Consider the following 15,217-nt stretch of genomic DNA (forward strand, 5'->3'; position numbering starts at 1 on the left):
CATCTAATTTTTCCACCCACTTATTATATTATTTTTCTTCATCAACTTTCTCCATCCATATCTATATAAATACCCATATTCTCTTCACTCCATTTTACACACATACAATTACATAATATCAATCTCTTCTCTCTCATATTAAACCTCTTCATTTCTATTCCAAAACTCTACTTCATTCTTCCCTTAAACAATACATCTCTTCTTCATACTCCATCATCATCCAACACTTCAACATCTCTTCTCCTCCATATCAACTTCTTCATATCCCAAAGCTTCAATTTCTACTTCCATCTTGATGGGACTATCCTTGTTTTCTCCATCCAGGTTCTTATTCATGCATCTCCTTTTTTTCTTTAGTTTGAATTATTTTGTTAAAGTTTGTTTTTATGTTTAAGTTTTACATTTTCATAATTATTTTAATGTGTTTTTATTCTACATTTTCATTTATAATTCCTTTTCTTTTTCTTGTAAAAGCTTAAAAATATATTGATTATAATGTCAAGTCTCGGATTTACTTGGATAATTAAATTTTTCATAATAATAATTATTGTCATGTCAAGTCTCAGACTTGCTTGATAATTATATTTTTCACAATTATTTGTCATGTCAAGTCTCGGACTTGCTTGATAATTATATTTTTCACAATTATTTTGATTATCATGTCAAGTCTCGGATTTGCTTGATGATTAAATCAAAAATTAAAAAAAAATTCTTGCAATTAAATGTAAACATTCGTGTGGTTTCTTTTATCATCTTATTTTCTTTCTCAATCATACCAATTATATTAAAAATCATAAAAAATACAAAACTTTTCAAAATCACAAAAATAATTTTATCTTCCACTTGTTTTGTATTTAACTTATTATTCATGTCATGACACTTTTTAAATAATTCAAAAACACCAAAAAAATCATAAAATCTTCAAAAATAAAAAAAAAAAGTATCAATTTCTTTCAAATCATCCTTGTTAGTTTCATTTTCCCTAAAAATCCAAAGTTATCCTAACTCAATTTTCAAACAAAATTTCAAACTTTCCTTCTTAAACTTTTCAAACATATTTTTCAAAAGAACTACGTACCCCTGATTTCTCACATGAGAATACGTAGGAGCAAGGTCAATCCTTGTCGGGCTTCCTAAAAATTAAAAAAAAACATTTTGTTTCATTTGTGTTGTCTTGTATTGCTATTTTTATTTTGGGGGAAAACTAACCATTTTGAAAACCACATCAACTTTGCACATTTGATTAAGGCTTTGTTCACTTGAATGGATTTGAGGAAGAGTGATTGAGGGAATTTGAGAGGATTTGAAGATAAATTTTGTTGTTGTTTATTTGAGTGGATTTGGAGGTAAGTGAGAGTGAATTTGGAAGTAAAGTTTGTGAGAATTAGTGTAAGATTTGATTGACATGACAGATTAAAAAAATTTACTTTCAAATCCACTCAAATAAACAACAACAAAAATTATCTTCAAATCCTCCCCTCAATCACTCTCCCCCAAATTTATTCAAGTGAACAAAGCCTAAAGGTAGTGCCTTAAGGCAGGCGTTGTAGGGTGCTAATACCTTCCTTACGCGTAACCGACTCCCGAATTCATAATCTCTGATTTTGTAGACCATGTCTTACTTTTATGGTTTTTCCGTAGTTTTCCATAATAAACTATGGTGGCGACTCCAAACTCTAATTTTCAACCTCTTAATAAAATATTTTTAAGAGTTTCACTAGTCTCCCCGTCATCGCGATCTCGATTGCGACACTATCATATCATATTATCTCATTAAACAACAACAGTAAAAAGGACAAAATGATTATAAATTAATAATTATCTAGTGATTTATTATATTAATAAGATGGACAATCTTTTTTTTTTCTCCTTCTCTCTATTATCAAATACACAATCCATAATTGGATTAGAGGGGCACAATTATAACTCTATCAACTAGTTTCATGTTTAAAGTAAAGGGTTAAATATGTTTTTAGTCCCTAAACTATCAAACGAATTTGTTTTTAGTCCCTCTTTCAAAGTAAGGTACATTTTAGTTCTCCTCGTTAAGGAAACCTTAATTTTTGGTCCTCTAAAACTAACACCGTTAAAAACCAGCTGAGTTGGCTGACGGTGTAGTGCCACATCATTTTTTTTTTGACATAACTCCTACCAGATTTTCTCCCCTTCCACCAACCCAACCCCATTCCCCCACCATGGACCTCAACCCCCACACGGCGCAATGCACCCCCACCTCTTGTCGCGCTTGAGATGTTCCCACCGCCCCTCAGCCACCGACGACCCTCCCCTCCCTTCCGGATCTCCTCCTCACGGTTCTATCCGTCTGCTTCCTCGTCTCCTCCTCCAACCCCAACATCGCTTCCACCCGCTGCCCCTTCCTGCGTCGCTTCCTCAAATTCCCCGCCATGTCCTTCACCGTAACACCTTTCAAAAATACCACCACAGTCATTGCCCTCAACACCTTACCTTCGCGCCGTCACAACTTCGCATCTCCCCAATCCCTCTCTGATTGGCTCAAACCCCGCCTCCCCTCCGAGTCTTGAACTCTCCCAGGGGAGAAACCTCCCTCGCCGATTCCACTCCTCTGGTTCAAACGGTCCACGTCGTCCTCGTCCCTGTCACCGCCAAACACGATCATAGAATTGCAAGCAATTCAAAAAAATCATAACATCAAACCCTGTAAAAAAACGAAAATTGGGGGGACCTAAAAAATGAGAGAGAAAGCGATGGAACCAGAGGTGGTTGTCGGAGCTGCCGTGGAGGGTGGTGCGAGTAAGGGTGGTCGGGTGAGTGTAAGATGAGATCTAATGAATAAGCTGAGAAACTGAAAATGGAGACCAAGATGGAGAATGGCAACCCCACCGACGCGGAATAGGCAATTGGGATGAACCACAAGCATGTCTTTGGCGAGATTGATGGTGATGACGCCGGCTGCAGCCCATGCCGCCAAGGTTGAAGCTTTTGACATTGCCATAGAGCTTGTACTTGTTGACCATCATGGCGGAAAGGGAGGGCGTGGGGTTGACGACGAGGATTCCAATGTCCTTGGGTTTGACGCGGGTGTTGGCGAAGAGGTTGTCAAGGGCGCCGAACATGACCTGCTCGACCTCTTCCCTGGCGGTAGGTTTCCTTGTCGAGGCCAGAGCGGAGGAGAATCTTGCGTTGGAAATCGAGGGAGGATGGGAGGAAATCGCCGGTAAGGGTAGAGTGGTGGATGAACTTTTGGAAGTGGACGATGAGGTGATTTGGGGGACGGCAGCAAGAGAAGTCGAGGAGGTAAATGGAGGTGGGGCGGGTCATGGTGTAGAGGGTGGATTCGTGTCATCACATGTACCAAGAGTTAGGAAGGAAAACGGTGAACACACGTGGCAAGACGTTAACTAGCTCAGCTGGTTTTTAACATTATTAGTTTTGGAGGACAAAAAATTAAGGTTTTCTTAAAGAAGAGGACTAAAATGTACCTTACTTTGAAAGAGAGACAAAACAAATTCACTTTATTTATAATTTAGGGATTAAAATCATATTTAACCTAAAGTATATTATAAAGCAATTTGTTATAAATGAAACATTGAAAATATCAAATATTATTTTTAACTAATTTAAAATTGAATTTGCAACTTAACCATAAGTTAGATGAGATTTAATAATCATAGTGAGAAAAGTCTAAGAATTTGTAAGTATAAAGATGAAATATAAATGATATATAGCAAAATATAATATCACTAAAAGTAATATTTAACTGTTTTAGATTGTAGGAAAATGAAGATAATGGATCCCAGAAAACAAATATTTGCCCATCATGATAAAAAAAATATAGTTCCAAATCAAACGGATCCTTCCCCTTCAGTGATGCTACGGAAATTGTGGAAGATTGTTGCATTTTTCTCTGGCATTGATCTGATTTTTGTAAATACTTTTTTTAATTGAGTATTTTTCTTGTAAAGCTTTCAGCATTCCCCAACACTCGCATCTGAAGGAATGGTGAATAGAGCACTGGTTTTCCATATAGCGTAACTACATTGGGGATTGGAACTTGTAGCTGATTGAGAGAGGCAATGCGTTCATAGTCGAAAGAATCTCAACCAGATTTGGGAAAGTTGATCGTGGAGAAGTTGTAAGCTTACGCAACCCTAATAAAGGGATCATCAAACGTTTGATTGGATTGGAGGGTGATAGGCTTAGACACTGTTCCAATGCTGACACCAATATATTGGTGGGTGATTCTTTTGCACAGAACAACGATGAACCTGAAACCATTGTGGTGTTCAATTTCTTATTTGAAATAAAATTGCCCTTTTTTGTGACCATTTGCCTTGCTATAATATTTTCATGTTTGTTTTCCTGGGATTACACATTAAGAATGGGCTTGAAATATCATAGCTTTTGGTGCATAGAGAATTTTGACATTAATTCAATTTTTTTTCCATTGCTGAAGGTGTTTGAGATTATTTGGTTGTTTAAGTTTACCCTCCATTTATAGGTTCCAAAGGGTGCTGTTTGGGTGGAAGGAGATAACAAGAATCGAAGTCTAGATTCAAGAAAGTATGGTCCTATTTCTTATGGCCTTATAAGGGCAGGCTATTCTGGAGGGTAAGTTTTTTTTACCAGATAATCCTCCACCTCCTTTTCTATTCTATTCTTTTTTTTTTCTTTTGTCACCTTTTTGGGATTCTTTGGCTGTAGATATTACCATATAAACAGTTTGGACCTTTCTGGGATAAATGATCTGGAGCACAGCATTCAATCATGGGACCCACAATCTTTTGCAGCATGACTCTGCTAAATTTTGAAAGGCAAAACCTTACTTATTTGGACCCGGTAGTTTATTCCCTAGTTTGGTGCATTTTGCTCACCAAATATTCAAAGGCTTGGTCCATTGTTTTATGGAACACTTTCTTAATCCTGCTGAAACTTTGGTCTGAGGATATCTTCATGAAGGCCATCTCTGTGCTGATATGAGAAATAGTTGTTTGATGGATGAACACCTTCAACCGTTACTTTTTCTTATTGTTAATGTTTCTTAAATAAATATAAAATATTTCATTTTGAAGTTGGTGGATATCACTAAAATAAAATATTTTATATTATATTTCCAGAAGATGGTGGATATCACATGTTTACACAATTTCAAAATATTTGAATGCACATTAGTATTTAAAAATTAAAATAAAGGACTAACAATATATTAAAAACTTATTGTCTACATCATTACAGGTGAGAGAATGAGATGAAAGGATTTTATTAAACCACTCAATTCTCTCAGAGTGTGGTAAAAAAATTTCAAGGTACTACTTTGATTCTTATATGATTTATTTAAATCCTACATTAGTAGGTCCCTCAATTTAAAATAGCATTAGTGAAGTATCTTTCATCTACACAAACCGTTTGCTTAATGAAACGCTAAAAAAGCACATAAATGCAATTAAAATTTCATCAAATTTGTCACCGATCCTTTGAACTCTCGGTAACAAACATTATAATTGATGACAGAAGTGAAAAATTCCAGAAAATATTGAAGCAAGTCTACCAAACACGTGAAAGTAAACACTGGACTTGATGCCAGCAAATGCTATCATTAACTCGTAATTGAGTGTCAGATTCAATTAGCTTATATCCTCCCCCCACTTAAATCTATACACAGCCTCCATGGTTAGAACAGAAAATAAACAAATTTGGACTAAGAAGGGAGTTACCATAAGCACAAGATTTTGATCAACGACAATACAAAGGGACCTGCACCAAGGTGGCAACTCCATACCAAATAGGTTGAAACTGGGGGACTCATCTCTTATGTATTCAAAAAATTGCCAGAACATCAGAAGAATAGTCCTTAATTCTAATAGACCAGACAAATTTCATGCCCTCTCAAATTATAAGGAGAAATGAAGCAGTGAAGCAGTGAATTCTCCCCCAAAAAATGGCACCAATCAGCCTTGACTAACTTCCTTCTCTTTTGCCTTGCATACATCTTCCGCAGTCTTGATAAACTTTTTGGTCAAATCATCAACCTGTAAGAAGGAAATATCAGAAACTAAACTACCAAAGCTGTGGAACTCGGTAATCTCATAAGTTGCAATAAGCATATGTAAGTTACTTCTTTCTCCAGTCTTTTTATGTCATCTTTGGGGAGACTTGAATACAACTTCTTTATCGCATCCATTGCCTAACAAATAAAAAAGTTGAATCAGTTTAAAGAAAGCTATGGCAAATTTTTACGGCAAGAGAGAATTCCAGTTTTTTCCACAATTACTCTTTTCGCAATCCCTTATATTATTGAAAGGTAAACCTTCCGATAAATGAAGAAATACCAAAGCCACACCAAACCTTTTGTCGAGCTCTTCTAATACTTTGACGAGCATCTTCACATGATTTAGCAACCAACTTAGTCATAGCCTGAAACAAATGTCAAACAGAAGGATATAGCAGCATGATAAATCTGTAAACAATAACTAAATGGAGTGTAACGAGTTTACCTGCATATGTTCCTTGGTCAATCTGGTCATTTCACGGTGAAGTAAATTAGTTAATTGATATTGAGCTTGAAAGTCAAATTCTTTAATAGGTACTATATTATCCAACCAAATTCACTCTGGCAGGCATGAGTAACTGAATGTCAATAGAATATGTGCTTACGGTGGAATAACAGCAATCAATCTTTCACCATCTGATTTCGGATTTAAGCCCAATGGAGACGAAACGATGGCATTCTCTAATTGTTTAAGTGTCTGCAGAAGTTAGGAATACCATATTAAAAAGTAATACTAGTTCAGTACTAAGCATTCTAAAAAATAGAAATAACAAACCCAACTTCTAAGGTAATGTACCTCTGGATCATATGGATTAACAGACAAGGTTTTTGGATCTAGGACTGAAACAACAGCAAGCCGATTCAAAGGCATCTTCAAACCACTAGTTTCAACAATAATATGATCAAGCATTCCTGTAGAGGCATGCGTGCAATTATCATGTTTGAGTACTATCTATCAAGGGACACAGATGATCTATAAACAATTATGGTTAACGCTAATATACCTGGGGATGCCCTTCCTGTTCGTAGCTTGCTTAGTTCTGCTGATAATGCAGCCATTGCAGCCTCCATCTGTGAGACAGCGTTTGCCTTGATGGTAGGACCAACGTTTGGTGGAACTTCAATTGTACTAACACCCCCTTCATCCCCTAAAATGTACAAACCGCTGATAATTAAAGACAATGCTTAACCACCAAGAAACTGTTATGAACCACAAGAATACAACTTCGCCTTCACTGATGTTATTTCATAAACACCCTGTGGGCACTACATTGACTCACTAAACCAAATAGCTACAGGAACATCTTTCAAACAAGAAAAAAAAAAGAGCAACCAAATTCTGAAGAGAAAATTCAACAAACGTCATATCCACACCAGCTGGTCAAAAGAAATGGAAACAATTGTAACATCTCTCCATCAGCACATATTGGCATGGCCACCAATGAAACGAAGTGCAACCACAACAGAATGGACAACCCAGAAGAAGGAAACTACCGAGGCAGAGGTACTCCCTACACCTTGCAACTAAAATTGCCACAGACACAACCAAAAACCAAGGGGAAGTAGTCACGAACACGCTAAAGATAAGTTTGGATCAATGGCAATCACCAAAATCAATTAAAGGTCCAATAAAAGCACTCTGAAATAGAGCTGAACCATCAATGGAGACAACCTCTTTCACTCTTCAAAAGGGGTGTCACTGCCAGTAGCAACCAAACCATTCTTCCAATAGACCCCACAATAGTGAGAAAACCCCAATGTATGAAGAAATTATCCAAAATTAACAGCGACTACAGCGGAACATAATGTAAAATAAACATTACATGTTCGATGTGATCTTAGTATTAGATCTTCATCAGAGTGTGCATGAGTATAGCTTCCAGGGAGATAAAAACCATTGACTAGAGCAAAGATGAAGAGTTTTCTCAACTCCATTTTTTTCAAACTTCAAAGCAATAAAACAGCAGATGCAGAAAAACTTTTCTGTAAATCTTCTAACATGTTAAACCCAACACCAACACCTTGGTAACAAAACACATAATTTCTTTTGACAATATACTGAGGTTGAGAAAGAGGGAGAGATTGCAACGCTAGATGATTCTTGTGTTTTTAATGTGAGGCAAAAATTAAGATCAAACCTTTAGAGAAGAGAATGACTGAAAATGAGCAAAAGGTGTTCACTGCAGTGAAAAAAAACATCTTCAAGGCATGTGGCATCACTATTACATCATATTAGAATTCATGGCACAATGTTGAGAAGTGAAAAATGATAGACTGAGATTAAGATGTGTATTGATTAATAAAAGGTGATTAGAAAGAACCTTTGTATAAGCAACAAACTAAATATTTTACCAACAAACTCCTGATTCGTGCATCCAATTCATAAAACAAATCTGGGAAATTTAAGAAACTGTCCCAAATTTCTCTTATTTTTCATTTTCAAGAACTTTCATAGTTTCATTCAGTTTTCAAAAATATTTCTCATCTACAAGCAACCTATAATTTATGCGTCATGCTTTTAAACTAAATTCCCATGAAAAACACGAATCAGCACCAACAAAATTCACTAAGAACAGAAAATCAAAATCCAAGGAGTAGAGTGTTTTTATCATTCAATGGAGCAAATGTAGGTGCAATTCTTTAAGCACATTTGGTGCTATTCTCCAGTCAAAATTAAAACAACTCATTATTCATCATTGACATTAGAAGTTCCTAGAATTTAGATTCGAGCTTAATTCAACCTCAAAACTAGCCCATGAGGTGAGAATAAACCCCACTTATATACCCGAATTTAGACATATCACTAAGATCTCTAACACACCCTCCATGTTGGTAACTAATAATTTCAAACATGAAGTTTGTGGAACAAACGTGTGCAAGTGGTCTGGCAATGGATGGTCTAACAACAAGCAGGATAGACTTTGATATAACATTAGGATTTGAATTTAGGTCTACTTCCGCACCAAAGGTGAACTTGCCATTACATATCATTAGTCAATGTGAGATATCCAATAAATGTTGACATTAATAGATAATCGAAGGCTAATATACTTTTACTCTTTTATCTTACTTTTAAGGTTCATTTTGTCCCTTTATCTCTAAAAAAACTTATTTCGCTCATTTATCTTAAAAATTTGGATGACTTTGGACCTTCTGAAATGGTAGTCCTTTTGGATTTTTGCACATGATTTTGAACCCTTTTTTTATTGATTCGATATATAAAAATCACTAGATTCCCACACATGAAAACAATAAAACACAACTGGTGTTCAAACCAAATAATAGCTATAACAAGGTGAAAAATTGAGTCTAACGAGCATCCGGAAAATTAAAGGAATAAGATCATTTTCTGATTATTTGTAAATCTCAATTGTCACACAAACTTTACATTGTTTATTATCCTTTCTGGTTCAAACATCAATTGGATTTCATAGTTTTCATACAAGTGAATTTTAATGAGACAAGTTTATAAGTTAGAGTAGTAAAAAAATTGTTTAACAATTGAAGTCAATTACTATTTCGGAAGGTTCAAATTATTCCTAAATTAAAATATAAAGGACCACAATAAATCTTAAAAATAAGATAAATAACCAAAAATATAATTTAATCATTATTTATTATAAGACTTTTTAAAGTAAATCATCATTATAAGAACTAGCTAAAACCCAAATTTTAGATGAAAAACAACACTAAAATCACCTACCAAACTGCCTCTACAAGTCCAAATTCAACACCCTTCCTTCCACTAAATCATCAAACTCAAAACTAAAAACAAAAGGGTATAAGAAAAAACATTACTTTTCCTTAGAGAAGCAAAGACGTACTTGACTTTCGCCCTTTGGCGTAGGCTCTGCGACTTTCCGCAAAAAAATTAGGCTCGGCCGGAATGGTGAACACTCTGCTGCTATCACACATTTGAATGCTAGACACGTCACGAGCACAAACAACACGGGAGGCTCGGACCCACAACATGTTTCGGTACGAGAATGCGCGTCTAACGTAACCAGACATCGCCGTGTTCACGAACGCTTCTTTGATTCTTGTTAAATTCAGTGTCTGCCAATAATTGATAACGAATGTAACGCTACACAGGAATCAATTTCTTACAAATATTGTGAAATTAAATTATGGAAAGTGGATATCTGTGTGAAGAGAGAGAGAAAATCGCTAACGTTGATGATCTGATTCCAATGATCGAAACGATGACTTGTCTCTGTAGCTTCTGCGTTTCGGGATTGGTTTTAGGGTTTATGGGATTTTAGGGATTATGGGGTTTTGCAGAGCGGTATTGAAATGGGCTAGCCGGCCGGCCGGCTGGCCATTGCGTCGGCCCAAAATCTATAAGGATTTCTTTCTGTAACCCTTATTTTTCTTATGCACCCTCATAAATATTAAAATTCCCCTCTTATCCTTAAAAATCGACTTCAATATTGTGTATAATATATATAGATTATATTTTTTCATGAAGAAAACTTTTATGCATTGTAGAATCTGAAAGTTTGTTTTACTTTTCGGATTGTGTAAAAAAGTGTTTTTAATGTAAAGAATCATTTCCAAATTGTAAAGTTTGATAGTCTTTTTCGAATTACATAATACAAAACATAAAATCATCTACAACGCAACACATAGATAAAGATTACAGCTACAAAAAAAGATGTTGTGATGACAAGAGGACAACAACAATAAAAGATGTTAGCGACAAAATATAACGATAGCAAAGGCAGGCAGCAGTTTGATGTTTTAACACCCGTATGGTGCACAAGAAAACTATGAAGGGTTAAAAAAAATTTCTGGTCCCTTAATTTAAATCATAGCAATAATTAATAAAATAAAAATACTATTTGATTACATGAAGAAAATTACAAACTTCAAAAAATCCAAAGCAAATGATGGAATATGTAATAACTTAGAAAATGGAATATTAGGGTTGATAAGTGTTTTAAAATAATAAAATCGAGCATTTTAGTGTTAAAATAATTCAAAAATATAATATAAATTCATAAACACGTCTCATCATCTAAAACATTCGTCATCTACCTAAAACTCATTCTCTAAGTTCTCTCTCCATTCTCTCTAAGATTTCTAACTTCTGAGACATTTGTTCGAAGATCAAGAGATGCCTAGGAGATCACGACAATGAGTCCTCCATTCTCTACCGACCAGTCTTCCATATAGAATAAGCCAATTTTTACTCTTTTTCTTTAGTTTTCAATTTAAGACACATGCAAAAGGGGATTTCTCGCATGTGTCATTCAACCTTTCTTGTTAGTTCTTTGTCAATCAGTAGTCCTAACGGCATACCCTGATCATCATTTTGTTGTTTGTAGACACAGTTAGTATTCTTTGATATATGAGAATTGTTTGGGATTCTTTAGGATCGTTTGGTCTTTTAACAGGTCAGGGAAGCTAATATTTGCTTTAATTTCATATTAAGAAGTATGTAATCATGTTTGATACAGTTTGATATGTATACTTGGTGGAATCTATTGCAATTTGTATGAATTTTGTATCTTGATGAGTGAATGTTTGCCTATTGATGAATATTATGGTGTATGCTTATAAAATAATGCTTGCTTGGACATGTGATGTTGATGTTTTGGAGTTTTATGAAGTATACATTTGTTGTGGAGTTGAAAGTAGTAAAAAGGGAGTGTTATTGGGTTTGTTTTGGTCTAAATTGGGGTTTTGGTAGGTGCATTTTTATAAGAGTGATTTTGGAACGAAAATTGAGGTTAGTGAGTTGGTTTTAGATCATTTTAAACTTGTCTAGAACTTCAAATAACAATAATATAATCTTAAATTCGGAAGTAACAAATAGGTAGAGCTATAGGTTAATTTTTATCTAAAAATGAGCTTTTGATATGTGAGATTTTGAGATAGGGGTTGAATGGAAAAACCTGCAGCATAAGGTCTATTTCTAGGTTATTTAAAACTTGTTTGGACTCTTAATTCAAGAAATAAGTTTGGTAATGTGTAAAAATATGATATCTTAGTTTTTGGTATGTTGGTATGGGTTAGTGCAATTAAGTTATGGCCAAAAGATCAAAATGGTATCTTCTTTTGAGTATAAACATGTTTTGGAATCAATTTTAGGGTCAGGGATGCTAATTTGTATCATTTGGATGAGTCTTAGGTGCAACCAAATTAGAAACATCATGTTAAATGTCAAAACTAATAAGGATAATCTATTGTCTTACTTAATAATCAATTATCTCAATTAGAATGTTGTTTTTTCTTCAAAACTTTCTAGAATAATCGATTATCAGGTATGATAATCAATTAATTCCATAACTCTCATGGGAAGATTCCATGGTGGTGCCCTATAGTGTAGGTGTTGATGTAGGGAACTCAATCTTAGGGGTTATCCTGACACTCTAATAATCGTTCCATCTCAAATAGAGAAGGGAATTACGTGGTGATGAGTAGTAGGAAGTCCTAGTCTATGATATGGTGTTCTTTGTCTATAGGTGGTTGAGAGACTAACTTTGTGTGGTAGCTTCAGAGGGGGAGGGGAACAACTGTTCCATCACCACAAGTGCATCATCTGTCATAGCTCAACATCAATATATTATATCTGGATTTGTCAAGTCTAGATACATGTTTAGGTTCTTGTTTGATTTTAAAGTAAATATGTTCTATGTTGAATTATAATTGTTTGATTTGATTAGTTTACAATATCAGTTTATCCTTACTATTTTCGTTTGTTTGTGTATTTGTTTTTTTTTTTGCAATGATCACCTAAATAGTGTGAGCTTAAGGGGAAGTCCTTTTAGTTAATTCAATGTGGGGTGCGAGTGAAGCAATGACATAATTAGATTTTGGTTCGCCAAGTATAAGTCTTCAACTTTAGAAATCTAAAGATTCTTGTCGGTTATCATAATTGTAACACTGATTTTAGTAGTTTTATACTAGTAAAATGGTATGTTAGAGAATTTATCATAGAATGCATTGTCAGTATTGTCCAAAAACATTATTTTCAGTCAACAAAATTAAAATAAAAAGTTTTCTTTAAGAATTTTGTTAATATATTAATCTAAATAGAATTACACTTTTAAGAATTTTTTTTAATTTTAATATAATATAATATAATTGTTATAGTTATTAAGTCATTGTGCTTGTGTATTAAACATAAAAAAAATACGTCAGATAAATTAAATCTCCAAGGTGATTAATATGAAATAGTTGTTCCCTTAAATATAATTAATTAATCGTAATGGTTGTTAAGAAAGATCTTAGTTATATGAAAACTTCTACCTTAAATTTTAGGGTTAATCATATAGTCTTTTATTTTAGGTGACTTTTTTTAAAATACGTTTCTTACTCTCTTTTTTTTCAATTGGGTCTCTGTTTTTAAAAAAATTAAAGTAATTAGATCATTGTCATTAGTTTTTACTAACACTGTTAGTTCGTGATTTAAAAAAAATATATTTTTTATTTTTATTTTTTAAAATTTTAAAAATTGTCACATGTCAAATTGACTTGTCACATGACAATAACAGTATGGCGTGATACAAACAATGTAACATGTCACTTTCAGGCTACATATCACTGTATTAGTCTCAATTTAGTCATCTATTTTTATTTTGTTCCAATTTGGTTCCTGTATTTTTATTTTATCTCAATTTAGTGCTAATTTTTTAAAAATTAAACAATTTTGTCCCTCTCCAAATTTAAATAAAATTTAATTTATATATAAATATTTTGATTAAAATTAATATTTTTATTACATGACCAAATGGAGATGGATGCAATGACACGTGGTCTAACAATGACACGTTAGTGTCACGTTACACTCTTATTACCACATGACACAATTGTGATTTGAGATGTGATAATTTTTTCTTTTTTAAAAAAAAATGAAAAGTAATAATTAAAAATATTTAAAATATATAAAAATCACGAACAGTGACATTTTTTAACAATGTTAATACAGTAAAAAAAATAGAGTCACAAAAAATAAGGATGATTAAACCAATAATATTTGAAAGTATTAAAGATTATATAAAAGAAAATCTAAACTTTTTTGTGTTTAGTTTCAACCGTGCTTAAAAAAGTCAGTTTTAGTCGTGGCCGCCAAGTTGTTTGTTACATTGAATGGAAACCTCAAAATCCAAAAGCCAATTAAAGGTTGCAGTTGTCTTGTGGGGTCACAGGATACATATGTGGCTCAACAATTTAACGTGAGTCTTCACCTAAACCTAATGTTGTTATATTAATGTGTTTTTTATTACTTTTTCTTTCATCTTATTATTGTCTTCTCCGTCAAACTTCCCTTTATGTTTTCAAATCCGATTACTTTCCAAGTCATGCCTTTGACTAACACTACCCTCTTCAAGACAGAGAAAAGTGATATGTCGTATTTTTCTTTTACAAAATATATTACTATATGTGAAAATTAGACAGTAAATAAACATATTTATCATCGAAACTATAAAAAGTTAAATTAAATATATATTTAATTTTTAATATTTAAGGTGAAATTGAAATCTTATAATAGTTTTGTCTCCTAATTTTGAAACTAAACAAATATAATCTTTCTAATCAAATTTAGTTAAATTTTTTGGACAGTATTTTAAATTCACGATTGAATTATTTTAATGTTGGATAAATTTTAACTTAAATATTAATTTAAAATGTTATTTAACAAAATAGAATATGAATTAATTAAAAAAAATTACATTAATTTTTTTGTAAAATTTAAATATCAAAATTTCAAATAAAAATAAAAATTCAATTTCACGTATAAAATTTACAAACATGTAAATTTTATACTTCTTATTACGCAAAGTTTATATATATATATATATATATATATATATATATATATATATATATATATATATATATATATATATATATATATATGTTACTACCATGGACGGACAACCGCCCGGAATACCCAGCATGCTTGGACAACCGATCGGAATACATTCTCAACAGTTCGCCGATCGGTCCCGACAGCTTCCGATCGGTCTCGACAGCTTCCGATCGGTCTCGACAGCTTCCGCGGTCGGTCTCGACATAGCCTTCGCGGTCGGTCTTCTGCGGTCGGTCTTCTGCGGTCGGTCTTCTTCGGTCGGTCTTCTACGGTCGGTCTTGACAGTTAATGCACAATGAATGTGTAATTAGCAAATAATTGAAGGAGACAGTGGAGGGACCCTCCACCTTTATTTCTCCAGCTATTACGGG

General features: G+C 33.6%; 2 protein-coding genes across 3 annotated transcripts; one reads left to right on the forward strand and one right to left on the reverse strand.

Moving 5' to 3' along the window:
- Nucleotides 1–2,997: 2,997 nt before the first annotated feature.
- LOC108339067 (uncharacterized) lies at nt 2,998–4,954 on the forward strand. The gene is made up of 4 exons (XM_052877588.1): nt 2,998–3,276; nt 4,040–4,261; nt 4,481–4,590; nt 4,684–4,954. Exons 1-4 carry the CDS (start codon nt 2,998–3,000, stop codon nt 4,772–4,774), a joined length of 702 nt encoding a protein of 233 aa, XP_052733548.1. The 3' UTR covers nt 4,775–4,954.
- Nucleotides 4,955–5,535: 581 nt separating this feature from the next.
- LOC108338971 (uncharacterized) lies at nt 5,536–10,298 on the reverse strand. 2 transcript variants are annotated; one of them, XM_017576063.2, is made up of 9 exons: nt 10,201–10,298; nt 9,853–10,084; nt 7,033–7,176; nt 6,825–6,940; nt 6,634–6,725; nt 6,474–6,495; nt 6,325–6,393; nt 6,095–6,163; nt 5,536–6,008 (listed from the first exon to the last, which is right to left on the reverse strand). In XM_017576063.2, the coding sequence occupies exons 2-9, from the start codon at nt 10,037–10,039 to the stop codon at nt 5,928–5,930; spliced, it is 780 nt and encodes a 259-aa protein (XP_017431552.1). In that variant the 5' UTR covers nt 10,040–10,084; nt 10,201–10,298; the 3' UTR covers nt 5,536–5,927. The 2 variants fall into 2 exon arrangements, with proteins under 2 accessions (XP_017431552.1, XP_052734399.1); XM_052878439.1 differs by lacking the exon at nt 10,201–10,298 and having other exon boundaries at nt 9,827–9,964.
- Between the last annotated feature and the right edge of the window lie 4,919 nt (nt 10,299–15,217).

Source organism: Vigna angularis, chromosome 5 (assembly GCF_016808095.1).
Source record: "Vigna angularis cultivar LongXiaoDou No.4 chromosome 5, ASM1680809v1, whole genome shotgun sequence".
NCBI classification, from domain to species: Eukaryota; Viridiplantae; Streptophyta; class Magnoliopsida; order Fabales; family Fabaceae; genus Vigna; species Vigna angularis.

Coding starts and splice junctions, on each gene's coding strand:
- LOC108338971 (XM_017576063.2), bottom strand. CDS start 10,039: ATGTCTGGTTACGTTAGACGCGCATTCTCGTACCGAAACATGTTGTGG. Junction 6,726..6,824: donor TTAATCCATATGATCCAGAG/GTACATTACCTT, acceptor TAACTTCTGCAG/ACACTTAAACAATTAGAGAA. Junction 6,164..6,324: donor TTAGAAGAGCTCGACAAAAG/GTTTGGTGTGGC, acceptor TTTATTTGTTAG/GCAATGGATGCGATAAAGAA.
- LOC108339067 (XM_052877588.1), top strand. CDS start 2,998: ATGGCGGAAAGGGAGGGCGTGGGGTTGACGACGAGGATTCCAATGTCC. Junction 3,277..4,039: donor CAGCAAGAGAAGTCGAGGAG/GTAAATGGAGGT, acceptor TGGAACTTGTAG/CTGATTGAGAGAGGCAATGC. Junction 4,591..4,683: donor AGGGCAGGCTATTCTGGAGG/GTAAGTTTTTTT, acceptor CTTTGGCTGTAG/ATATTACCATATAAACAGTT.